Raw genomic sequence first — 27,848 nt, forward strand, 5'->3', positions numbered from 1 at the left:
TGAGAAAGGCCCTTCATGCTTGCATACCCAAAGAATTCATCTCCAGTTTACATAAAGTTAAAGATGACGAAAAAAGAATACTCCAAAAGGTCCTATTTACTTGAATGACATGTAAAACTGATGGAGGGGGAGTTTCACCAGCCCGAGCAGCTTGTCCTGTCCTGGGCTCCGCACCTTGTTCCAAGTTTCAATTATCATCACATTGTTCTTAAGTCTTTCCAGGTATTTGGAAGACAGAGAGACAGGTATTACCTGGGGGAGAATAAACAGGAAAAAAAAATTTCTACCACTAAAATAATTTATACTTTCATTCAATAAGTGTTTACTGAAAGCCTACTATGTGCATGTACATACTATGCTGAAAATACTAAAATAAAATCCAGTCTGTATCCTCACAGACGCATAATCTGTTATAAGAGAATAACACATACAAAAAGACAGCTACAAACCAGTATGAGTTCTCTGTGATGACAGGGTTCACAGAGAAGATGGTCAGGTATGTCAAATATGGTGCCTACCAAACTCACCCAAACTTTTCTAAGGTAAAGGGATCCATCACTTTTAAACCTGCTAGAAGGTATGTGTGCTTAAATTTTTTAAAAAATTATTTTCAGTTAAGTATATGTATGTGTTATCTGTGTGTGGGTATCTGTACAGAGTCTGGAGGCCTGGGAGTTATAGGTCATTGTTAACTGCTTAATTGGGTACTGGGAACCAAACTCAGGTCCTCTGTAAGAGCACTGCATATTCTTAGCAAGAGCCATCTCTCCAGTCTGGAGAAAGAGTTTTAAATCCTTTATCAAAGGATTGCCAATTCAGTGCCTAGACAACATTTAATTAGGAAAAAACTCCTCTGTTTAATGTGTGTCATAGCAAATAGCAAAGGCAGCTGCTCATCTGGATCTTGCATTTAAAATTATTTTAGAATAAGCTAGCTGGGATCTACAGGAATCTACAGTTAAGAGTAGTTCCATCAAATTAATAGAAGTGGCAAGAGGGGCCTGGAGAGATGGCTCAGAGGTTAAGAGCACTGACTGCTCTTCCAGAGGATCTGAGTTCAATTCCTAGCAACCACATGGTGGCTCACAACCATCCATTATGAGATCTGGTGCCCTCTACTGGTGTGCATATATACATGGAAGCAGAATGTTGTATACATAATAAATAAGTAAAATCTTAAAAAAAAAAAAAAAAAAAGAAGAAGTGGCAAGAGGCCACCAATTTGAAGGAACCCCAAGTGGTAGGGCATCTTTGAATTCTTTCACCTGCACATCCTTATTGAACATCTGGCACAGACTAGGTGATGCTAGTGCAAAGGTGCTTTAGAGACACCCAAGTGCTTAAGGCCAGCTGACAATCAGAGAGCTGACTCTGGAGGGAGATGTCAACTTACACAGAAGTATAGATTTGGAAGTTACCTTTCCAGAATGGAGCTGAGGCTGTGGGAATACATGTGTCCACAGACAAGAGGGAGACTAGAATTAGATTCAGCAAGTGGGGGCCCACTTGTTAAAGCCAGAGGAGGAGGAGAATGTGCTGTGGCCTCCACCCTTTTCCTAATGGAGGGGAACCTGCCAAACGTATCCAAATCTTCCCAAGGAAGATGAGGTAGGTTTTCTCTTGGTCTGGAGACCGAAAGTGATCAGCCTCTGAGTCAGGAAGAAAACCAGACTGGCTTGCTATAGATATAGCTCTGCTTGCCTAACACATGCAAGGCTGTAGGTTCAATCATCAGTGTCATTTAAAAAAAGGCATCAGCACAAAATTCTACAGAGGAATCAAGAGATGGATATTAAAATAGAGAATAAATGAGAGAAAATACATAATTAAACCCAAGAGCTTAGAGATGAGAGATAGGTAGAGAGTTTAACTGATAGTTTTAAAAGAAGCAGAAAGGAGTAGAATTTAGAACTTGGGCAAACAGAACAATGGTAACAGAGACAATGGAATCAAGTGGAGATCAAAACTTTGGGCAGCATCAACTCCTCCCACAGCACAGCACACCAGGAAGCTACTAAAGTCTCTTCTAGTACGAAGACTCTACACTTAAAGACAGAATCGTGAGATAGGAGACGTTTGCCTCTGGCCCCTATAAACCACAAATGGACAGGAAACATACAAAGTTACCTGGGAGAAATTAAAGACAGGCTGTGGTGTGCCCCACGAGATGGCAGATGTGGTGACTTCCTCTGTGCTGAAGAGCTTGCACTTTAAATAAACGTTGCATGGTGGTGGTTTCTCCAACTCTCCAGAAACAAAATCTTTGCCATCTGGCACCATCAACAGTACATGTAATAGTAAAGAATTTTCTCTGCTTGACCCATTTGTTTGATGTACTAAATGGTGATGTGGTATAGTCATGAAGCCTGAATTTGAGTCTATAGGGTTTGCTGACTTTGGGTTGGAGAGCACTAAATTCTGTGTTTTCTCTGCAGTTTCCTCATGAATTTGATTAGAGTTCTGTGGATTTTTGGTACAGGTCGTATCCTGGAGTGTTTCTGGTAGTATCGTATCTGGACTTGTAGCTGCAGAAAGTGAAGTATGTTTGGAGGGGCTACTTAACTTAGCACTGACAACAGTGAAATCCTTGTTGCCTAGAACAAGCTCCAGGGTGACCTAGAAAACACAAAAGAGAAACATCAATAAGAATGCCTCACAGAACTGGAATCAGAATTTTGGAGCTGACAGCAAACTTAAGAATGAATTCATCCATCCTCAAATACTAACAGACATATATAGATCAACTTGCCAGACTAACTGGAACAGTATTTGATGACCCAGAAAATCATCTTGTACCAGAAAATAAGGAAATGCCAAGAAAAGGATGGAGACATGTATAATCGACATAGACTCCAGCTGAAGGAGCTCCCACTGGCCAAGTCAGAATTAGTAACATCAACAGATTATATAATCTATTGACTAACGTAAGAATCCGTTAGTTCACACTAACACAAAATTAACCTGGAAAGGGGCAGTAATTCCTCTTTATCATTATACAGAATAATGTTAATCAATAAATGCTCAGAGAGCTGGATGCGGCTCTGTGGTAGAGGAGGTACATAATGGGCACAAAGCTCCAAGTTCCAGCACTGGAGGAAAAAACCACAAACACACACAAGGAACAAGAAGTTAGAAATCATCATCGTGTGTCATGATAACCCTAGCACTTGGGAGGCAGAGGCGGGGGCGGGGGCCGGGGCCGGCGGGGCGGGCGGAGGCAGAGGCAGAGGCAGAGGCAGAGAGATCTCTGTGAGTTCAAGGTCAGCCTGGTCTACATAGTGAGTTCCGTAACAGCCAGGAGTACACAGTAAGACCCTATCTCAAAAACAAAAGCAAAAAAGAAACTACATGTCTTGGCTATTGGTAGGGAAAGGTGAGGTAGAAGGGAAGGTAATACACTGAAGCCTTGTACTTTACTCTTTGGGCGATTAGGAGTGAAGAGAATGTTTTAGGACATGAGTATGGAAATTTCAAAGACTGCACAACTAGAGTTGGGCATGGTGGCCAGTGTTCAGGAGGCCAAGAGGCAGAGGACTGCAGATTTGAAAGGAAGCTTGTACTACATAGTGAGTTCTAGGCCAGTGTGGGCTTTTTACTTTTCTTTTTCAATCATCACCTTAGACACAGCTCCTTAGAGAGTACTTGTCTGTCCACCCCCTGCTTCCTCCCAGGCACTATTGTACATATTGGCTGCCTTCACAGCACTCTGTTGCTCTTCACCAGAAGCCTCCCAACTGCAGAGACCTTGTTCTTCCTGTTCACAGCTGTATTCTCAGTGCTAGGCAGTAGTTCATGCTCAGGAAATATTTGTGACTTTCTGGATGTATACCCACATACCTTTAGGGGGCCAAGTGAAGACGAACCATTTTCCTGTTGCACTGGAAGCTGGTTACTGAAAGAAAGCTGCTCTGACTGAATGACAGCACGCAAAGGGAGAGATGCAGATCCAATGACTTCTGGCTGACAGAATAAGGAAAGAAAAAGCTTAAGGAGGAGCCACGGGGGACTTTGACTGAAGTGACAGCCTATGACGGCTTGTAAGAGAATAGCACTTGATGAAGTACAAAGCTCCACTATGATGTGACCAACAATGCTACCATATCCTGCCAGTTTTTCTTTTCCTTTCTGGGTTTTATTATTTTCCCCTAGAAAATACAGATTACAGAGGGCTTCATAAGCCACAGAAAGTATCTTTCTCTATTAAAACTTATTTCTTCTCACATATTGATGACTTCAGTAAAATTCTGTAACTAATTTTTTTTTTTTTTTGGTTTTTTCGAGACAGGGTTTCTCTGTGTAGCTTTGGAGCCTATCCTGGCACTCACTCTGTAGACCAGGCTGGACTGGAACTCACAGAGATTCGTCTGCCTCTGCCTCTCGAGTGCTGGGATTATAGGCATGCACCACCAACACCCGGCTTAAGATTCTGTAACTAATGTTTTAAGACTAAGAAAATCACACTTCATATGCTTGATGCTATCAAGGCTACAAAGGAATGAAAGGCTGACATATGAACAAGCTGGAATATAAACTTCCAACATATCTTCATACAGGAGATTTGACAGTTACTATGAGCAGCTTTGCATTTTTTCGCTGCAGCAATTCCATTTCTGGAATTTACACTAGAGAAATAACATATAAAAGCTATACACAAATTGCATATGTTAAAAGTAGTTAATAACTAGAAACAAATGTCTAATGCAGTGGTTCTCAACCTGTGGGAATAGACCCACTGGGATCACAATCAGATATTTACACAATAGTATTTACAATTCATATCAGATATTTACAATTCATATCAGGTATTTATAATTCATAACAGTAGCAAAATTACAGTTGTGAAGTAGTAATGAAATGATTTTATGGCTGGGAACTCACCATGACACTGTATTAAGAAGATTGAACATTGCGAAGATTGAGAACCACTGGTTTAATATATAACAACTAAGCAAATTTTAGCATATCCATATAGTTGTATGACAGGCAGTCACCAAATCGATCAGTTCACAAATCATTTTGTTGTTTTTAGATAGGGTCTTACTCTGTCCTAGACTTGCTATGTACACCAGGAGACCCTCCTGCCTCTGCCACCCATCTGCTGGGATGACAGGAGTATACCACCATTGCCTGCTCACTAAAAGCTTACAGTACTATGAACACCCCTGGTTATGCTTGACAAAAGTTGCATAATAAATTTGGAGGTATGGAATGATTTTAGATATAGCCAGAGGGGGAACCCTCCCTTTATTGGATTGGGTAACAGCTGCATGGAGGCAGGCTTTCCCCACACTTGATTTAACTCAATTCAAAGCAGAAGGGCAATGGAAATATATGAAAGAAGCAACTGAACTGACTAGAAAGTTGGGTATACTTACTTTACCTTAACAGCCCAACACCACAGGTGTCTCCGCCGATCTCCAGCAGGAGGAAAATTCTAATTAAGGGCTCCCCTCCACATATGAGCATGTCTTTTACATCAACTCGGGCCAATTGCCAAACTGCTGGAGAAGCTATTAACTTCCTCAAACTTACTAGAGAACTGGAGACAGACAAGATAATATACCTCCAGTCTAATTACAGAATTGAACAAATCAGCACCAAGGAAAAACTAAAAGGTGGCCTTTTTTAGGCAGTTGCTGGGCTAGACTACCACCTAGACTCAACCCTCCATTCTTTCAGAAAATCAGGGATGTAAGACCATTTGGAAGACAAAATCAGATACCAATAAGACAGCCCCAAGGAGGCTTACATAAATATAATTACTCAAACATAAAATTATGTGAAAAACTATTTTATTAAAAGAAAAATGAAATAAAAACTCATGACATAATGTTAAATGAAAAAAACAAACCCAACAAACAAAAGATACATACAAAATTATGTAATATATTGTGCTCAGTTGAAAGACACGTCAGCAGGGCCTAGCCCCATTGGTTTGTAATCTCAGCTACTTAGGAGGCTAAGGAAGAGTAGAAAGTTCAGTGTCTCACTGGATGAAAGTGAGTTCAAGGCCAGCCTGGGAACCTATTGAGAATCCGATCAAGATAAAAAGTAAAAAGACGTCTGGGGCCTGGGGCTAAAATAGAGAACTTGGTAACCACTTTTGAGGTCCTAGGTTCAATCCCTAATATCTCTCTCTCTCTCTCTCTCTCTCTCTCTCTCTCTCTCTCTCTCTCTCTCTCTCTCTCTCTCTCTCACACACACACACACACACACACACTAAAAAAACCAATGTTAACAATAGTTATGTCTTAGTGATAGAGGATTTTGTTTTTCTTTTTCTTTCTTTTTCTTTTCTTTTTTTTTTGAGATAGGGTCTCACTGTGTAGCCCTGGCTGCTACATAGCCAGGCTTGCTCTGAACTCCCCAGAATTCCATCTGCTTCTATTTTGGGAATGTTGGGATTAAAAGCATGTGCCACCATGCCAGATTATAGGCAAATTCTGCCTTCTGGGTGGGTGGTATTCCAATGGAAAAACATTTTTCAAGTTTTTAAACATAAAGTAAAATTCTTTTATAATTAGAAAAAAGACATTAACTAGGTTTAGGGAAATGCAATGTAAATATATTAAAATGTTAACTGAGGTTGTCTTGGCGTTCTCTCATGACTGAACAATTCTGTGATTTTTACCCCCTCTTCTTCCTGTTTTGCTATTTTTCTAAGTAGTTGGATTGTTTATATTCTGGGGTGGAGGGACTGCCACAGCAAAAGAAAAGTTGCACTCATCCTATTCACACCAAAGATGGAGTCACATCTTCTGGGTTGCTCTTTCATTGAAGGAGCAATTAAAAGTGCATTCCGCCCAGGTCACTCATCCCCGAGGGGTCACTTGCAAGTGAACTTTATAAACTGGAACTATCTGATTAATTGCTACCTACAATTTTATTATTTTGGGTGTGGGCTTCGTACTGTAGGCATTCTGCCCATAAACAGGAAAGAGGACTTCAAATTAAGGCCCATATGAAACAACCTATACTGACTCTGATACTGCCCTATAGTGAGCAAGCACAGTCAGGTCAAGGACATGAGCTCTGTCACCTGTGGTTGGCACACTCCCGAAATCCTAGCACTCAGAAGGCTAAGATGGGAGAACTGCAAGTTCAAGATCAGCCTGGGCTACATAAATGAGACCCAGTCTCAAAAATAAAAATCAAAACAACAAAAAAAAAACCCCACACCAGATCAGACCTTCAAGAACTTGCATGATGCTCTGGCCCTGCTTTTGTTAGAGTGGGAATCTCAGACAAGTCACTGAATGTTAAGTCTCAGTTTCTTCTTCTAGGAAATGAAGGTGGTAAGGTACTTAATTCACAGGGTTGTCCATTATTAGATTTGATAGTGTGTTTGCAGATGCTATTTAACATAATAACATTTGTGCTACTTGAGCCCAGAAATCTAATTATCTCGGAAAATGCCTGGTGTGAATGGTAGGGCTCAAATGACTTACCTTTTTCTGTGGGGTTTTCTTTGCATAAATTTGGAAGGTAAGGTTAGAATTCCACCAGTGCTCTATCATCGGGCCACCAAACTCTATTGGACACACAAATCGCTGCTGGAATTTCACCACTGTGAAGGAGAACAGATAAACAGGCACATGTCATACACTCCAACCACAGACATCATTAATCCATGCTTTGCCTCCACCTGCCCTTTTCAAGTTCTTTCAGGAATTCAGTCAGTGTGACTTCATAAAATCAAAGGCTGTAAGAAGAGACAAAAAAAAAAAAAGGCTGGGTATAGTAGTAGAAGATAGGTGGGGTTATACTGTTCAGATGTGCTATGAGAAATGATCCTCAAACATGAACCAAAATATAAAAGGAAACTTACTCATATAGTTCACTGTGGCCAACACATTGTGATTTTTTAAAATATTTATTTATTTATTTATTTATTTATTTATTTATTTTGAGATCAGATTTCACTATGTAGCCCTGGCTGTCTTGGAACTCAGAGGAATCTGCTTGACTCTGCCTCCCAAGTGCTGGGATTAAAGGTGTATGCTACAATGGCCTAGCAATCATTACTGTTTTTTGAAAATCAGGTAGGTTAGTGGCTAAACAGAAAAAAGGAGATTAACTAGAAGGAAGATGAGGGAGAAATGAATTCATAGAAGAACAAAATTAAAAAAATCCAATAATAAAAGTAAGCAAAATTTCTAGCTATGAACAAAACATTGAGGCTGTCATTTAGACTGAGTATCATCTACTCATATCAGCCATGCCAGGTGGAGTCGAGGCCTTCTCTGAATAAATGGGGATTTCTGCTGTAAACAGGATGAAGTGACAGTGGTATTTAGTTTGTCTTCATTGATATGAAGCTTCATCTAAGAAATAAGAAATCTGAGCATCCAATCAAAGATGATGTGCTAACTTCAGTAACATTTGTCACCTCTAAGATGCTTTTCCTGTTTATTTACTTCTGAGCATCTCTAATAGGTCTGTGGAACTCTCATCAACAGCACCGTTATGTAGAGAACCTGGCACTGAGTGTTCATTCATTCAAAAAGCCACTTTTGACCTACTCTTCTCTGTTCATGCCTGACAATCTTAATTCTTGACTCCCATCTTCTCATTACTCTTAGACAGAATATGGGTCTTCATCCACACACGAGTCAAAAGACCTGTGCCCAGGAACTAACAGTCACTGTGAGATCAATTTCTCTGGCTGCTGTACCTAGGAAAAGAATGGTAACTCGGGTATACCTCTTTTGGGCACCAGGAAGGTCAACTGAGGGGACAAACAAAAGACTCTGGCTACAGCAGTAGTTCTTAAAGAACAAACCATTGCAATCTGGTGTTAAGATTGCTCCTTCCTACCTAGGCACATTTCCTCATAATTACTGTATCTATCATATGATTCTGTTTCTTAAGCCATTTTTTTAGGACTAAGTGAGTGAATGTAATAATGGAAGAAATCTGTATAAATTGCTAACCACATCTTAGAGAAAGTTTTCTAAAGTTGAAAGAGATTATGAAATACATACATAGTCTAATCTATATTATTATTAAAAGAGGCCTGAAGACAAAACGTGATTTGCTAAGATCACACAATTAGTGTTTGGTATGATCAAAATGAGAACCCAGTCTTCAAAGCATAGTGTATTAGGAAAGCAGCTGTTGGGCGAGTAAGTGGCCCAGAGGTTAAAAGCATTTGCTGCCAACCCTGATAACTGGAGTTGCATTCCTGGAGCCCACACCAGAAGGAGAGAGTTGACTCCTGAAAGTTGCACTGGACTTCCACACCTGCTGCTGCCCCTCACATCCACCTTCACAGACAAAATTAAATTTCAAATAAAAAATGTAATTAAAAAAATAAAAGCAATGTAATATTAGGTTACAGGAACATATTTTTTGGTGTTTAAATATTTACAACATAAAAGAAAATAAAAGAATATCATAAGTACAAGCGACAAAAGAAAAAAATAGATAAAATCAACTACATTAGATAAAAAAACTACATAAAAACAAAAAAACTTTTATACTTGTGTTGGCTAGTTTTATGTCAACTTAATAAAAGCTATAGTGACTGGAGAGGAGGGAACCTCAACTGAGAAAATGACTCAGTAAGATAGGGCTATAGGCAAGCCTGTAGGGCATTTTCTTAATTAGCCATTGTTGGGGAGGGCCCAGCCCATTGTGGGTGGGTTCACTCCTGGGCAGGTGGTCCTAAGTTCTATAAAAAAGCAGGCTGAGCAAGCCATGGGGAGCAAGCCAGTAAACAGCACCCCTTTACTGCCTCTGCATCAGCTCCTGCCTCCAGTTTCCTGCCGTACTTAAGTCCCTGTCCTGACTTCCTTTGATGATGGACTAAGTGTAACCAAAATAAACTCTTTCCTCCCCAATTTCTTTTGGTCATGGTGTCTCATCATAGCAATAGTAACCCTAAGACAATGCCATCTACAGCTAGGCATGTGGCACATTCCTGAAATCCCAACACTTTGGAAGCCAAGGCAGGATGACTTGAAGTTTGAGGTCAGAATGGTCTACATAGTGAAACCATTTTAAAAAGCAAAAACCAGGCCATGGGTGGTGTCACACACTCCTAATTCTAGCACTCTGGTTAGAGGCAGTGATCAGCAGAAAACCAGCTTGCTTTTTACCTCCATCTGCAACTTTACTGGAGGCAAGTCGAATGACCTCAGTGATCAAAGCAGTCTTTCCCAGTCCACTTTTGGAAAAGCCCACAGGAAAGTGATACTCCACAAAGAAAGTGCTAGAAGAAAAAAAAAATTGATTAAAAACAAACAAAGTAAAGGTTAAAGAGATGGTTCAGCAGTTAGAACTTGTTGCTCTTGCACAGGACCCAAGTTAGTTATATTTTGCTTATACAAATAAAGCCTGTCTGAGGGTCAGAGAATGGAGCTTACCACTAGCTAACCAAAGAGGTCTAGAGGTCTGTACAGACAGACAGGAAGTAAGATAGCTGGGCAGAAACAGGATATAAGCAGGGAGAAACAGGAACTTGCTCTTTTGTCTGCTGGGATGCTAAGGAGGTAAGGTGTGGCTGTGGCTTGCTGCTTCTTCTCTCTGATCTCTCAGCATTTCCCTCTATATCTGACTCTGGGTTTTTATTATCAAGACCAATTAAGAATTCCATTTATACACGAGTCCAGTGCCAGGGAATCCAAGGTCCTCTTCTGACCTCCTTGGGGACCATGAACACATGTACTACACATACAGGTAAAATACGCATATACATAAAAAAGAAAAAAAAAATCTAAAATCAAACCAAACAAAAAGATGTATTTTCTGCCTATCTATTTTTGAAATTTTCATTTCCAGGACTGCATGGCCTCAGAGGTCACTTAGAGCTCATATCTGTTCTTCAAAGCTTTCACCATCTGCCAGTGGGATGGAGCTTGTTTCTGACAGCACCCACAGTACTTTCAAAATAAATATCTATCCAGCCCCTGAGGTGCTATGCTACAACCATCTTAGGTGCCTGTCTGTCTTGCTGTAACTGTAAGGGCTGTAAGAATGGCTTCCACCCCAGCTTTCTTTATTCTAAATTCACCCTCATTCTTGGTAACTGCAAATCACTTTTACTGTTTGAAAATGTACATGAAAACAGATCATAAAGAGTCACACCTTTCCTATTATCAGGCACACTTTCCCCAGAAGCCATTTAGCTTTCTTATTTAGACATACCACTTTTTTGCTGCTGATGTTGCTGCTGCTGGCTTTGGTGGTTTCCCGGCAAAGCTTTTTCTGCTTGGTGTCATACGGGGACTATCTGGAGGGACTCCCATGGTTTCAATGATGATTCTGACCGAATGTATTCTACCCAGAAGTGCCAGTCTATCCACACTCAGTGATGTCGCCGTGGTATGTCCTGGAGTTCTTGAGAGCACTTCTTTGTCAGCCACATTTCTGTAAGTTCATAAATGGGTAGGCATGAGTTAGAGGCCCTACTGGGAACAATCCAGTTACATAGGAGGAAAGAGGAACAGCTCTGTGTTTCACTTTGAGACAGTGTCTCATTATGTAGCTCAAGCTGGTCTGAAACCCCCAACCACGCCCATGCTGGACTAGGAAACAGCGTTTATAGTTAGAATCTGGTTCTCATCTAAAAATCTGTAAAAATATTCTTTAACTGTAAGATTTATATACATACAAGTACAGGAATGGGTGTTACAGAATTAGATTTTTCTAGGAGGGAAGTCTAACTTATTCTAGTTTATCCAATACCCTAATCTCGTTACTATGTCACTTTGTGTACTCCTTTCCATATTTTCCATACAAGCATGATCACGGTACATGCAACACAACCCACTATTCTGTTTTCTTCACAACCCATGTTTTCATGCGTCATCTTTTGAGACAAGGTTTCTCTATGTAGTTCTAGGTATCCTGGAACTCAATGAGTATACCTGGTTGGCCTTGAACTCACAGAGTTCCACCAACTTCTGCCTGCTGAGTTGTACATTACCTTTTGAGGACTGAAATCCTTCAACGAGTTGCCATAACTTAAGCACTTAGGCAATCTTGGCCAAATTCAGGTTATTTCCTTTTTGACAACAACCCAGCTCTGCACTAGCCTGCATCAGGCATGCGCAGAAGCTCACCTGCTTTTCTTGACAGAGGCCCTCTTCTTCAGCTGGTGCTCACTTGACCCTACAACCTTAGAAGACCTGCCAGAGGCTTTTGACTGGTTCATTGTTTTAGAAGGCTCCATGCTATCATCTTCACTGAGGAAATCACCGGTGCTGACTTCGGATTTCTAGGAAAAAATAAACAGAAGGCATGGTACTGAAAGATGCTTGCTTCAGGGAAAGCAGTTACAATAGTTTCTCCAAAAGCAAGCAGCAATTTCTTTTCGAAAACACCATTCTCTTAAGGAGATAACTGACAGCAGGGACATATTCTATATTGTTCCTGGGTATACAAAAACAGTATGTGGTTCACAGAGATAAGCTCTAAGAGCATTCAGAGTAAACAAGCAGATACAACAGTGCACAGGAAGACCACTGCACACTGACTGTCACTGTGTTTGGCACTGTGCTAGGGGCTGCACATGTAGCCAAGGATGCAGCGTATTCCTGCCAGGCACCTTGTCTGTGATTCCAAGGTTTAAGGGGTGAATTCACATTTTGATCTCCATGATTTTTTTTTTTTTTTTTTTTTTTTTTTTTTTGGTTTTTTGAGACAGAGTTTCTCTGTGTAGCTTTGGAGCCTATCCTGGCACTTGCTCTGGAGACCAGACTGGCCTCAAACTCACAGAGATCCACCTGCCTCTGCCTCCTGAGTTCTGGGATTAAAGGCGTGCACTACCAAAGCCCGTTGATCTCCATGATTTTTGAAGTCTGTCTTTCTACCATATTTTGAGGCAGAATGGTTGATACAATGTCACCTAACTGGGTTCAAAGATTGCCCCCCCCCCCATTATCCATGCTCTAAAATATTCATTCTGGCTTTAAGCTTGCTTAAAAAAATTAATGACTCTATATCACAAATTGCCTTTATGAAAGAAATCAATTGAAAATCCCCTTAATTTCATGTTTGAGAAAAGGCATCTACTATAATTGACTAAATTAGCCTCTTGTATTGAGAAGTGCAAAATAAACAGAGAAGGTGGCAACATGATTATTTGGCTTCAAATTAAAAAGGGCACACATTATCTAACATACAGAGTGTTCAGGAAGGCCCAGTACTCAAGCCTGTCTTCTTCAGTTTCCATCTTTCAGCATTTTTGGGTGCATAGTTTGTTGACCAGTGAAAAGGAGGACAAATTAACTCAAAGATCAAAGTAGAGAGCTTTTTGCTCATCTTTTGATGGCTGCTTTTCAAAATGAATACATATGCCTGGCATAGTGACACACACCTTTAATTCTAGCACTTGGGAGGCAAAGGCAGGTGGATCTCTATGAATTCAAGGCCAGCCTGATGTGACTCAAACAAAATAAAACAAACATTAAAAATAAAAATGGTTAGACTTAAGACAACCAAAATCTAAGCAGGTTCATAGGTTAAAATAAATTAGGGCAAACATAAATTGGGCTGTTAAAAAAAGCTTAGAATCCCAGGAACCACAGAGCAATGATGCTGCATTTCTAAGCTGTGACTATTTACTACTCAATATTAGAATGTCACACATTGCCTTTGTTAAATCCCTGGCCTTCCTGAAGCTTCATGATCACCTGGTTCCCTATTTGTATCAACAAACAATTTCTAAAGTTACTTTACTCACATAGCATTTAGTCCCCTTGAAACATTCATTTATTCATTGTCTATAAGACACTGTGAACTTTTGGGCACCAAATTCTGCTTGGGAGAGTCAGGATGGTTTCCTCATAGAATGCCTAGATGGCTAAGAACATTTCCATATTCACAGTAGAAGGATTAGAAGGAGGAAGAAGTAGGGAGGTACAGTCCAGTTGGGGTGTTTGAGGAATGGAATGGTATGCAAGTGTGGAGACACCAGTGAGTAAATCTCCCAAATGGGGAGATAAAGTCAGGCAGGGTAGTTGGGGTGGGATTCTAAAGCCACACTCAAAGCTTATGAGAGTGTGGGACAGCAAAAGAACACAGGTGTCCTGTCAGAATGTCTGCGCAAGGGTTCTAGTTCTGCTACTTAATGCTTACAATGTTTTTATTTTTAAAGCTGAGCCTCACTATGCAGCCTTGAATTTGCTTTGTAACAGGGCAGGCCTAGAACCTTGGATACTGCTGCAGGATTACAGGTGGGTGTATATCACCACAGGCCAGCTTCCTTGTATTTAATTTCTAAGTATTTAAATTCCTTATATTTAACTATCTAAGCTGTTTTTCATGGTATGTAAGACAGAGAAAATACTATTTCATGGGTCTAGTAAAAGAATTGAAGCAATGAATTAAAAGCATTTGGTACAGTTCATAATTCATGGCAGACAACATGCTAAGGCCTTGGCACATAGAACACAAGTTAAACAAGTGTGTAGCAAAGAGACCCTTTCTTCTCTATCCCACTGGTAATAGTTACCAGTGATGACTGCTGGGGCAGGAAGTCCTAGGGTGCTAACAGCTATTGTCTTTCAAATTCAAACTCTTTTTTTTGTTTTCCTTGAAGCTAATTCCACCTTTTAGTTTCTCTTTCCCGGCCCAAGAACCTCAAAGCTTTTTATCTGCTTTGGATATCTTGCCCTCTAATTCCCATCCCCATCTGGTTAAAACCCTGTCATTTCCACCTCACCTGCCATGAAAAGCTTCTCAGCCTGGTCACGGTGTGCCAGCCTATCCTATGAACTAATTTTCTACACAATTTTCTTCCCAGTGTTGGGGCTCAAAAATCAAGGCCTTCCCTAGTTAGGCCAGTGCTAAATTCCCTATTCTCTTGCAAATTCTCATTTAGTTAATTGGATTCCTTGCACTAAGTACACTTTTACTTGGATTTGAGATATAACCAAGTGGTAGAGCACTTGCCTAACACACACAAAGCCCTAGGTTTAATCACCAACACCCCCCCAAAAGTATATCTCCAACACCTGCCCCCGCCTCCCTTTTTCCTCTATAGGTCCTTCTTTCTATACCCATGTGTTGGTTGGCATTTTGTGACCGGCCTACAGACAAGGGCATTTTCTTGATTAATGATGTGAAATGAGAGGGCCCAGGCCACACCTGGTAGGTGGTCCTAGGCTGAAGGAGCCAAGAGAAACAAGCCAGGAAGCAGTGTTCTTCCATTGTCTCTGCTTGAGTTTCTGCCCTGACTTCCCTCAGTGATAGAAGATGTAAATTGTGAGTTGTAAACTGAAAACTAAATTTTTTCCTCCCCAAGTTGCTTTAGGATAGCCCATTTCTCTGCCTTTCAAAACTCTCAAGTCTATTAAAACCTTTTATGCCTGCTTATGCTCCTGCTTGACAATATCATGTAATTTTCCCCATTTTGTCTCAACTTTGGCAGTCCTCCCCAACTTACTACCAGACCAGAATAAACTAACCTGTGTTTCAGTCATTTTATTTCCCCTACATAGAAAAAGGGGTAATCAGAAGTGTGATGGTCTGGACATGACTAGAGTACGTCCCTAAAAGCTTTTTATGTTGAAAGCTTGGTGATCATTAAGATGTCAGGTCTCACCAATTTGATTACAGGGGAAGGCCAGTTCAGATTGAACACTCCAACTGTCATCATAGAGCCTTCATCCAGTAATTGATGGAACCAGACACAGATAGCCACAACCAAGCACCAGGCCAAAGCTCTGGGAATCCAGTTGAAGAGGAGGAGGGAATGTATCAGCAGGGTAGGTCAAGATCATGAAGGGGAATCTACTGAGCCAAGCTCGTGGAAAGTCATGAATTCTAGACCAACAGCTGTGGGGACTCCATGGGACTGAGCTAGGCCCACCATATATGGGAGACAGTTTTGAAGCTTAGACTATCCGAGGGGCCCCTGATGGTAGGACCAGAATCTATCCCTGGTACATGAGCTAGCTTGTGGGAGTCCACTCCCTAAGGTGGGATGCCTTGCTCAGCCTTAATGCAGAAGGAAGGGCTTAGTCCTGCCTCAATTTAATGTGCCAGGCTTTGTTGACTCCCCATGGGAGCCCTTATCCTTTAGGGGGAATGGATGGGGAAGAGGTGGGGAGGGGGTAGGAGGAGAGTTAGGAGGGAGAACTATGATTGGAATATAAAATGAAATTAAAATAAATAATAATAATAATAATAATAATAATAATAATAATAATAATAATAAAGATGTCAGACCTCATGGGAGGAGATCCTTAGTTCTGTTAGGACAAGTCCTTAGAAGGGATGATGAGGGGACCCGTCCCCCTATGGCTTCCTGTTTGGTGATGTGATCCCTCTCTTATATGATATGAGATGGTGTAGCCAATGGGATCCTTACCAGAGCTTTGTCACTGTTGTTTAGACTTTCAGCTACATCTCTCTTCTTTATAAAATTAGCCATCCTCAGGTATTGTCATAGCAACAAACAATGGACATATATGAGAAGCATGACAGCAACCTCCAGGATTACTTGTGGAAAGCCATTAGGCTCATTATGGATAGCGTGTAAACAATGGTTCCTAATGCCGTGACCCTTTAATACATTTTTAGTGCTACTTCGTAACTGTAATTTTGCTAGTTAGGAATCATAATGTCTGATATATGACCCCTAAAGAGGTTGCAACCTAAAGATTGAGAACCACTGGTCTAGAAGATGCTAAGTCAGCAACAGATCATGCAGCTTGATATAAAAAAAGGTTGGGATAAAGCAGAACTGCCTGTAAAGAATTCCCTATTTTACAAGCCAAAAGAGGGTTTTGTCACCCATGAGTAGAAATGTTTCTGGACGTTCTGAATAGATACCGAGTAGGTTCGGAGGCATGCCTGCATTAGCTGTTTCTTAGAAAAGCTCCAATGAAGCCATATGACATACTGTAGCAGAGACTCTGGACACAGACTCTGGACACAGGTGAATCTGAATCTGATTCTGGCCATGACACTTACCACATATTCTTGGGACAGAACAGAGTGTCACTAGGCTGTCTCTTTTCTGTAAAATGATAATACTTTCTTCCTCTGGCTGTTGTTATTATTAAATAAGCTATATGTAAAATGAATAGCTTCCTTCAAGTATTGTGACTTTGGCTACTAAATGCTGTGTTCTCTGATTTGTATGGTTTCAGATTCAATGACTTACAGGCACTGTGTAAAACAAGGTCTCCAGGAGACTCTGGTCATACTGAGGGTCATTCAGGTCACTGCTGCAATACACATCGCTCCCAGGAGAGGGGGAGTCTGGAGGAGAGCCTAATCCATTCCAGAATTGACCGTGGGATAATTCAGCACTGGAGACAAGACAAAGAAAGGCAAAGATATTAACAGAAGGTTCAGTGGAACTACTCTCTCTGGCAAAACTCTCTAACACGTGAAAGAAGGTATGCTAAGGACTCATTCTCAACAGACTACTGGGTGACATTTTCCAACTCTATTTCCCCTCTCTTGGGATGATGTCACCTAGTACTCAAAACCCACTACTGACATGCATTGTCTTCTTACTCAGCAAATGTCTGTTGCCCATCTATTATGTGCTATGGTTGCCATAGAGATGGCTAACTTAGGTCAGCTGGGCTCCTGTGGTGTCTGTGCTCTAGCTGGGAGAAAAAAATGGTTAATGTTTCAGTGAAAAACAAACAAACAAACAAACAAACAAACCAATGGTGAATTCACAAAAATACCTTCTTCAATTAAGCAAACACATGTATTTTGGAATTATTATGATGTAATTTCACATTAGATTTAAAACTGAATAAACTCTGTGAGTTCTAGGTTAGCCTGATCTACAGACCAAGTTCCAGGACAGCAAAGGCTACACAGAGAAACTGTCTTGAGAAACAAAACAAACAAAAATGAATATAGCACTACAAGGAGTTAATAAACTAAAAAGTACATATGTAAATAACTATAAGCTCATATAAATAATTTATCTTTTTTTCTTTCTCTTAAAGTAACTAATATTTAATACTAGTAAATGAACAATATTTAATGAATATCCATTAATAATAAAGCAGTAATATTATTAATACCATATGCTGACCACTGACTCATATATTAATTTATTCTCTGCTTCCTTTTTAAGCTAGCTACCATTCTTTTTCTTTGATTTCTATAAAAATGTGTACAATCTAATATAACCTTCAAATGAGACAATGTTTGTACATTACTTTAAAATTTTTTATTTTTATTACTTTTACTTAGAGGAGAGGTGGGGGGAGACAGAGAGAGACAGAGAGAGGAAGAGAGGGAGGGAGAGAGAGAGAGAACGAGCACATTTGTATGTACAGGACAACTTGTAGGAGTGGTTCTCTTCTACCACATGGGCTCCAGGGACAGAACTCAGGCTGTCAGGATTGGTGTCAAGTGCCTTTATCTGCTGAGCTATCTTGTTAGCCTCTTTGGAACTAAAACTGCTCTTTTTTTTAAATGAAAGTATTCTTGGTATTTGTTTATATAACATCTTTTTTTTAATAATTTTTTATTTTTTGTGTATGAGTGTTTACCTACATGTACATATTTGCACCTATAGAGGTTTGAATAAAAATGGCCCTACAGGCCCATAGGGAATGGTACTATTAGGAAGTATGACATGCTTTTCCTGCTGCCTGTGGATCCAGATGTAGAAGTCTTAGCTACCTATCCTATCCAGCACCTGCCTGCATGCCACCATACTTCTTGCCAAAATAATAATGGACTAAACCCATGAAACTGCAGGCCACCCCCAAATAAATGTTTTCCTTTATATGAGTTGCCATGGTCAGCCTGGTGGTGGTGGCACACACCTTTAATCCCAGCACTCGGGAGGCAGAGGCAGGCGGATCTCTTGGAGTTTGAGGCCAGCCTGGTCTACAAAACTACAAAACAGAGAAACCCTGTCTTGAAAAACAAAACAAAACAAAACAAAACAAAACAAACAAAGAGTTGTCATGGTCATGGTGTCTCTTCATTGCAACACAACCCTAACAAGACAGCACCTAGTGTGTAACCTGTGGAGGTCAGAAGAGGGCATCATATCCTTTAGAACCTTCCTTACATCTGGTTATGAGCTACCTTGTGGGTGCTAGGAAGCAACACAGGTTGCAACAGTAGCAAGTGCTTTTAACATCTTAGCCATCACCCAGCCCCTCTATATTACTTTATTTAGGGTTTATGCTGTCCACCCAGCTTTTGGCTACCCACCACCTACTTTGCATATAAATTTACAGAGATCTCTACTGTTCAGTATGCAGTTCTCCATATTGTTTTTCCTTCTTTGTAAATATGATTTCTTTGAATTAATTTACCTGTTTATGATTTATTGTAGTGTTAAATTTTGTCTATGTTTCTTAGCCTTAAGACAAGCCCACTCTCAGTGTGATTCCTTTATTTTTCTTAAACATAATTTCTGGAATTTCAATTATTTAGATTTTGAATATTCTGAAAATGTTCCCAATTTTAAACTTTATTTTCATATTTTCCAATTTCATTCTTTTTGTTAAATCTTCTGGGACTTTCTCCCCTCTCTTTCTCTTCTAAAGTTCTACTGACTCTTGTTTTCTGTGAACATATTGGAGGCATTCCTCAAGTCTTCAAATCAAGCTCTGCCCAGTTGTTTTGTGATAAAGCCACCACTTATCAGGGTCCCCCTGACTCCACCTGTGGTGGCTTCATCACAAAACACTTGGGCAGAGCTGGATCGTTTTGCTGAGTAAGTTCCAGCTTGTGGTATTTCAATCTCTTTTGTCTTGACCAGCACAACCTCTGCCTGGGAGGTAGTGTGACTGTCAGTGTGTTTAGGAGTCAAGAAGGAAAAGGGGGCTTGAGGCTGGAGGGGAGGTTCATTGTCCCATGGACTCATTTTACCTTAGTCTCCTCTCCCTCAGTATGGCACTCATCTCTACCCTCAGCTGTGCTTGACCATCAACCCTCTTCAAATCATTGCCTTATGTTCAAGTGAGGATTTATATCTCAGTCATGACACACACAACAAAAATCCTAGAGGCTGTGCTTTACTCTCTGCCTTTTTCTACAACTGATACCACAGAAGCCTGTGATCTTAACTTTATTTTCTTTTCTTCCCACCTCCACTGGGAAGGAAATGTGTTTCCATCTCTTACAGAGTGTTACCAGGTTGATCTTTCTACTCTTCCACTCAGAGTATTTTGGTATTCAGCCCATTTTTATTATGAAGTTCAAGTTCTTTAACATAATAGGCAAAACCCTCTGTCAATGGACCAAAAGATCATGTCTTGCCACTTTCCCATAAGCTTAATTTTTAATCAAATTAAAGTAAGTGGAAAAGCCAGGTATTGTAGTGCAAGCCTGCAATGCTAGCACTTGGGAGGCAGTGGTATGAGGATCATGGTTCAATGTCATTTTCAGTTACAAAGCATATAGCAAGTTCAAGGCTACCCTAAACTACATGACAGCTGCCCCCCCAAAACAAACAACCCCCAAAATAACAAACCTTAATTAAAGTGTGCCTTCTTAAAAACATGTTTCTTGTGTATGCATAAGATACTGCTTTTAACCTCCCCAAGACAGTAATGTTTACAGTAGCTCCTCAAGAGACAATACATGATGAGTCTGGTTTTAGTGCACATTAACAATACTCACAATGATAGCTACCAATAATTAAACTGCTATGTGCTAACACCCTGCTAACTCCTTTATAAACATAATTTCTCATCCTCATCCTCTCTTTTGGAGCCTCCATAGTTAAGATAACTGCCTAAGGCCACAATGCTAAGCAACAGGCATCAAATTTCAACTTGACTTAGATAAAATTCATGGGGTGGCAAGGACACTGGGGTAGGTTTTAAAGGGAAGAAAGCTGGATAAGAGCACTCACCTGCCTAATAGCAGCTGTATGGCTCTGGTGTCAGCTTTTGTGTCATCTTTACAAAACATAGGCTCAGTCCAGGGGAGGAGGTGGTTGTCACTGTGATCTTTAAATTGATCCTTAGATGAGTTCCTGGTTCCAAGGTGTGGGAAAATACTGTTATGAATGGCTAACAGATAGGAAAAATTTAAATTCTAACCAAGCTAATAAAGAGAACACACCAGTCTGACTTAGAAAATGTAACATCTTTAGGCTTATCTGCCTTAAATGTATATAAAACTTTACACTTTGCAAAGTTCTTCCCAATATCAGAATCCCATTTCATTTCTGAAGGGAGGGAAAAATATCTTCATTTTATATATAAGCATTTCAGTTTAGAGAGTGAATGAAGTATTTATCCATTTTTATTTTTAGCAAACACCAATGCCAGGTGTTAGGTTCTGAGTACCTTCTACTGTAGGTGCACCACATTAAGAATTATTTGCTGAGGGGCTGGAGAGATGGCTCAACAGTTAAGAGCACTGACTGCTCTTCCAGAGAAACCAGGTTCAAGTCCCAGCACCCACACAGCTCCTGTTCTAGGGGCTCTGATAGCCTTACATAGACATACTTGCAAGCAAAACACCAATTCAGATGAAATACAAATAAACTTAAAAGCCAGACGGCGGTGGCGCACGCCTTTAATCCCAGCACTTGGGAAGCTGAGTTTGAGGCTGGTCTGGTCTACAGAGGGAGTTCCAGGGCAGGCTTCAAAACTATACAGAAAAACCCTGTCTTGAAAAACCAAAATAAAGACATAAATAAAAATAAATAAATAAATTTTAAGTTATTACTGTTTTTTTTTTTTTTTTTTTTTTTTTTTGGAGACAGGGTCTCTCTGTGTAGCCCTGACTGTCCTGGAATTCACTCTGTAGACCAGGCTGCCTTCCAACTCAGAGATTCGCCTGCCTCTGCCTTCCAACTGCTGTGATTAAAGATGTGGGTCAACACCATCTGGGTAAAAAACAAGAATTATTTGCTGAACATTTCCAAGATTATCCCATTCACAACAACAACAAAGAAGTAAGTCAACAACTCAAGAAACAAGCTACAGGGGTGTGTATTTGTCCCTAACTTACGGCACTGATGAGGTGAAAGGGTCTTCTATTACAGGAGGAGGAACTTTGTCCAGCAGCATGCTAGTATCTGGGCTCGAGTTCATTGCAGAAATCAACATGGCATTCCTTAGTTTATTGCCTTGTTCTAACAGAGCTGAAGGCAGAAACAGAAAATGAAAACATCTGAAATCCCAGCAGGAAGGGTTCCAATTCCACAGTCCTTGTCCTACAGTGGGTGACTTGCCACAAGGTTCTGCAGTCCTCTGCAATTATTCTCCCACTAGCCTGAGAATTCCTTGATGTTTGCCTAACAACATTGTTTCCTGGTATTTAGATGTTACATCAATGAGTGAGCGCTCTATCCCAGAGAGACTGAACTTCTGTGGGAGCTGTTACATCGTAGCCATCCAACTCTCCCAACTGCTGTCTGCACATAATAAGGTTAATGGTGCCTATGATTCATTTTCATAACCAGATACCTTATTCTGACTCTCTTATTTATAAGAGTTTTAATATTCTTGCCCCCCCAAAACATTGGTAACTATGCTAGCTAAACTTCTGGAAACCAGTCATTCCTATAACAATCTATCCTAAATTTATACTTTTATGAATGAAGAATGCCAAAATGAAGTCTATGACTCATCTAAGGTCCCACAGCAGGATAATGGAAAACTGAGATGAAACCCAAGGCTTATGATTGTTTTTTTGTAAGTAAAAGTTGCTTTGTCTTATTTCTTCTACTTTCCTCTTCCTCTTCCTCTCCCAGACAGGGTCTCACTATTTAGCTCTGGTTGTACTGGAACTCAGTATGTAGATCAGGCTGGCCTCAAACTCAAAGAGGTCAGACTGCCTCTGCCTCCTGAATGTTGGGATTAAAGGTGTGAGCCACTGCTGTCTGCCTTTATTTCATTTTTAAATCCACTTATCCTAGTAACTCCTTTGGAAAGGAACATACTAGAAATTCATGCCATGGACTGTGCCTGGCATAATTTGCTTGGCTTAGATAGTTGTTCATCATAGTCTTAACTTAAAAAGATGCAGGTAGGCCTACATGGATAGTAACCTATAGATAACCTATAGTAAGATGAAGCAGAGAGGGCCTTAGCCTTAACATCTAAGACAGTAACGAACTAAACACGAGGAGGCTGCCACTTTTGACAGAGCAGGAGCTCCTTAACTATTAGTTAATGTCTTCATTTTAAAATGACGTTAGCAGGACCAGTGAGATGGCCCAGTGGAAAAAGGTGCTTGCTTTCACTACCTAACAATCTGAATTTGATCCCCAGAACCAACATGGTTGGAGGACAGACTAACTCTTACAAGTTGTTTTTTGACCTTCACACATGTGCCATAGCATACATGTGCCTGCACCCACAAACCACACCCTCAAACAAAAATAAATACATGTAAAAATTTTTTTAAGTAAGGTTAATCATCTCTAACTCATGTGATAAAATTCTGTGTGTAAATCACTTGGCAAGGAGTGAATATGTTACTTAGTGATGCTTTATGAATGGCAGCTGTTTCCTTAAGGCTAAATTTCTCTTGATGCTTCTTTTACCTGGGACTCTCCTTAGAAGGAACTTGCATCCTCTCCTAATCTTCCTTGTGGTACTTGTGGGCCTTACATATGCTAGGCAACTGTCCTACAACTAAGCAATGCTTCTAGTACTCTTTAGATTGTTCCCTTCTTTCTTCCCTTCCTTCTTCCCTCCCTTCCTCCTTTCCTATAGTGTTCTGCCTGCATGCCAGAAGAGGGCATGAGATCTCATTATAGATGGTTGTAAGCCGCCATGTGGTTGCTGAGCATTGAACTCAGGACCTCTGGAAAAGCAGCCAGTGCTCTTAACCTCTGAGACTCCTCTCCAGCCCTGTTTGTTACTTTCTTAACGAGGTCTTACATTGCCAATTTATTAAAAACTAGCATCCTCCCCTCTAATCTCCCTTGCTTAATTTACCTCCACTGCCATTACTATCATCTAAGTGCCTACCCACTTAGAATAGCAGATTCCTAAGACGGGCTCTTTTTAAAGAAAAACTTAAACTGCTACATCCCTGACACATAGAAGAGCACCAGACATTTGATAGGTGTTGGATAAATGCCTACTTAATGAACAAACAAATGCCTTTCTCAAAGTCTGGTGCACAAGTCCACACAAGAGTACAGGTAGGGCCGGGCGTTGGCGGTGCACGCCTTTAATCCCAGCACTCGGGAGGCAGACGAAGGCGGATTTCTGTGAGTTCGAGGCCAGCCTGGTCTCCAGAGCGAGTGCCAGGATAGGCTCCAAAGCTACACAGAGAAACCCTGTCTCGAATAAAAAAAAAAAAGAGAGAGAGAGAGAGAACAGGTAGAAATGGATTAAGTGCTAAGTGTAGTGGACAGTTTTCTTCCTTGAAAATGGACTCTTTAAGTTAAAAGACTAAAATTAATAGCTTACAATCTTAGAGCGTATGTGTGTGTATGTGTATAATGTGTTTATTATTATTATTAATGTGTGTATACACGTGGTGGTAAGTGCGGACCTTGTGTGCCATGGTGTGCATGTAGAGGTCAGAGGACAACCCCGGGTAATTAGTTCTCTCCTTCTATTTTTATGTGGGGTCTAGGGATTGAACTCAAGTCTCCAGGCTTTCATGACAAGTGCTTTTACTTCCTGAGCCCTAGCTCTACAGTATATATTTTGTTTTTTGGGACAGGGTTTCTCTGTGTAGTCCTGGCTGTCCTGGAACTCACTCTGTAGGCCAGGCTGGCCTCAAACTCACAGAGATCCACCTGCCTCTGCCTCCCAAGTACTGGGATTAAAGGCATATGCCACCACCACCCAGCCTAGCCTAGAGTATATTTTTAAAAACAGGGATTCATTAGGCATTTAAGATAAAAGATATGAACAACATAGCTCAATAGTAGAGTCTACGTTATGTATGCAGAAGGCCCTGGGTCTGATTCCTATCATCGAAAAATATACAAGTCACATGTTCCTAATAATATAAAATATGTGTCTAAGTAGTTATTTACAATAAATTTTTACAAATGGTACAGATACCTCCTTTGGAAATGTTATTAGTGGGAGTGGTTACACATTCCTGTCATGCTCCTGATGTTACAGAAATAACAAAGTTAACTGCATACCCTCCCTGACCTGAGATAATACAGGCTGCTCCCATTTGCCTTTTGTTGTTGTTTGAATGTGAATGTCTTCCCTAGGCTTGCTCATTCATGTGCTTGAACACTTGGTTACCACCTGGTGGCACTATTTTTGGAAAGTTGTGGAACTTGGAAATAGAGCCTTACTGGACAAAGTGGACCACTAAGGGCAGGTGTTGAACTTCTATAGCCTTGGCCTCACTTCCTGTTGCAGGACCCATTGCAATCTGCTGCCTCATGCTCCTACTACCATGATGGACAGTGTTCCTTCTTAAACCATAATCCAAAGTAAACCTTGTTAGGTATACTTTACCTAACAGCACTGAGAAAAGTAACATACAGATGAGCATACTTTCTCCCTTTTACTTCTGTGTATTCTGTAAGACTGTAAATACTACAATCAAATTTAACTCCTAGTCATAAGCAATGAAGATCATTGGTGCACCAAATGTCCCCATAAAGAATAACAGTTTTTAGAGTGTGAAATGAATTTGGTACTACTCTAGCTGCCTTCTATTATTTGGGGGACAGATAAGAACTAATACATTTCTATAAGAAAACTTTTATTCTCATATCAAACTTGCAATATAAGAATCTAATTTACAAGTTTCCAGGTGCACATGAATAAATAAGTGTCCCTGGAGAACATCATTAGGGGAAATAAAGTAAAGGACAGAAAGACAAATATCCTATCATCTCATTTATTTGTGGAAGCTTGAAAGTTGATCCCTAAACAGACACTACAAGACAGGTTACCAAAAATGGAGAAGGGCGGTGGGAGGGTGCTACGCCCACGGCGGTCACGCCTGTGTAGCAGAAGATGCCACTAAGGCGGGTTAAGGCCGCTGGGTTGGGGTCTGTGCTCCCCGGAGATGAGCCCCAGGCGGTTCCCTGGTGATCATGATGCCCGATGAGTCAACTTGAAGCAGCTGTCATTGGTGCCACTGCAGCCTCTTCTTCCTTGTCTTTTGTTCTGTGTATTTCTTGTGTCTTGCCAGCAAACTACACTGATGTTAAAGGAACATCTGAGGACATGCTAAACTCTGTCCCACCGTTTATCAAAGCCTTTGCTGAAGTGGCCAGTTTAGGGAATAAGATGGGTGAATCATGAAGGAAAAAGACAACTTTAGAAAGACTTGCCTTTCTTAAAAAGAATAGCTAGATCTAGAAAGCCCTGGTGTAGATGGGATAAAAAAGAGAGAAAAGAAGTATTAGAAAGCATGAAGCCAACATTAAAATACTGAGTGACTTTATAGAAAGGATTTGATAGACTTCATGATGTAGAAGAACTTTATGAGGCTTATTTTACAGAAGACTTAGACTCTGAGGTCTAAAGATATCTAGGGCCAGAAAATCAGGAAATGGGTAAGAGACGTGGTTGGTGGTATGAGACAGATTTTGGAGAACTCTTAGATCATGTCTTTGGGCAATGACCACAATCTGAAGCTGAGAATAGATCATCTATAAACAATTTTGCTGTTCTTTTTCTTTCTGTTGTATGATCTGGTGATGTAGCCCCCTTGCCAAGTTCCCTGATCCCCCTTGCCAAGTTCCCTGATTGTAACAGTATATAAGCATTGCTTGAGATGAAGTAAAATTGCAGCAGCATATTCAACTACATTGAGTGTGTCTGTCTGTCATTTCCTCGCCGATTCCTGATTTCTCCTTGAGCCTTCTCCCTTGTTCCCCTCGGTCGGTGGTCTCCACGAGAGGCGGTCCGTGGCAGGAGGGTAGGAAGGGAATGTCCATTGGGGACAGGGATGCAGCTGATAAGAAGAAAAACTTCTAGTGTTCTATAGCATCATAGGATAACTGTGGCTGACAATTAATTGAATGTTAGAAAATAGCTCACATTTTGTTTTTAAAATTATGTGTGTGTGCATGCAGTGGGGTGGGAGGTGGGTTCATGTTGCCTGTATATGTGTGAAAGTCAGAGGACAACTTGCAGGAGTCAATTCTCTCTTTCACCATGGGGTCATGGGGACCAAACTCAGCTCAGCAAGGCTTGGCAGGAGAAGTTGGGTATCTTAACAACCCCATAAAGAACATTTTCAATGTTTCTAACACAAATGATAATGTCTGAGATGACAGATGTCACCTGATATGATCATTACTCACTGTATATGTGTACTGGAACACCACAAACACATACAATTACCACATGCTGATTTAAAGTAAAACATCTAAATAGTAGTCACCTCGCAGGTTAGTAGCGCTGCCTTTACATGAGACTCTGGATGACAGCAAGTCTCACACTTCTGTGGATATTCAGAGAGAGGTCTTGCTTCCTTCTGTGGGCTGCTAACAAGCAGAGCAATAAATGCAGTGTAGTCTCAGGCTACAGACACATACCTGAAAGAAGGTCCTTTGTAGGGGGGTTGTTTGAAGACAGGATGCATGAGTCACTGTGACTCTTGGAGACTGTACTAATTTTTGTCTGAAATTTGGAGCTGTTGAGGAGGGACATCTGCTTCTGCGGGGATTTGTCTCTTGGTGATACAGTCTCCAAACTCGGCCCTGAATTAAGGTGCTGCTGTAGTCCACACAAAGAACTCTTTACTGCATCAGGGTTCTCTGCAAAGTATAAGTGGTCCTTCCCCCTGTTAGGAAGAAAGATGGCAGCAGCTCATACCCTGTCTTGGGAATATCCCACCTTATCAGAGCTGGGAGGATCAGTAAGGGCACTGTAGCTGGAGCATTGTAGGAGGTAGCTTTTTTTGCAGTGTGACTTTGTATATCTGCTTTTAATCTCCTCAAGTAAAGAAATATAGATCTTTACCACAGTTGTGGGTTATACCTTAAGTGACACAAA

At 40.7% G+C, this 27,848-nt stretch overlaps 1 protein-coding gene across 1 annotated transcript in view; it reads right to left on the reverse strand.

Annotated features, from left to right (window-relative positions):
• The window catches only part of C2cd3 (C2 domain containing 3 centriole elongation regulator), a 100,657-nt gene that overhangs the window by 54,771 nt on the left and 18,038 nt on the right, over positions 1-27,848 (reverse strand). Inside the window, exons 5-15 of the mRNA XM_027407777.2 lie at positions 27,389-27,636; positions 21,913-22,045; positions 20,804-20,926; positions 17,117-17,264; positions 12,066-12,220; positions 11,149-11,370; positions 10,101-10,213; positions 7,449-7,567; positions 3,838-3,960; positions 2,128-2,616; positions 101-252 (exon numbers count right to left, since the gene is read on the reverse strand). Of these exons, the coding sequence (XP_027263578.1) occupies positions 101-252; positions 2,128-2,616; positions 3,838-3,960; positions 7,449-7,567; positions 10,101-10,213; positions 11,149-11,370; positions 12,066-12,220; positions 17,117-17,264; positions 20,804-20,926; positions 21,913-22,045; positions 27,389-27,636 (2,025 nt within the window). The remainder of the gene's footprint in view (positions 1-100; positions 253-2,127; positions 2,617-3,837; positions 3,961-7,448; positions 7,568-10,100; positions 10,214-11,148; positions 11,371-12,065; positions 12,221-17,116; positions 17,265-20,803; positions 20,927-21,912; positions 22,046-27,388; positions 27,637-27,848) is intronic.

The sequence above is a fragment of the Cricetulus griseus genome, chromosome 3 (genome assembly GCF_003668045.3).
Source record: "Cricetulus griseus strain 17A/GY chromosome 3, alternate assembly CriGri-PICRH-1.0, whole genome shotgun sequence".
NCBI classification, from domain to species: domain Eukaryota; kingdom Metazoa; phylum Chordata; class Mammalia; order Rodentia; family Cricetidae; genus Cricetulus; species Cricetulus griseus.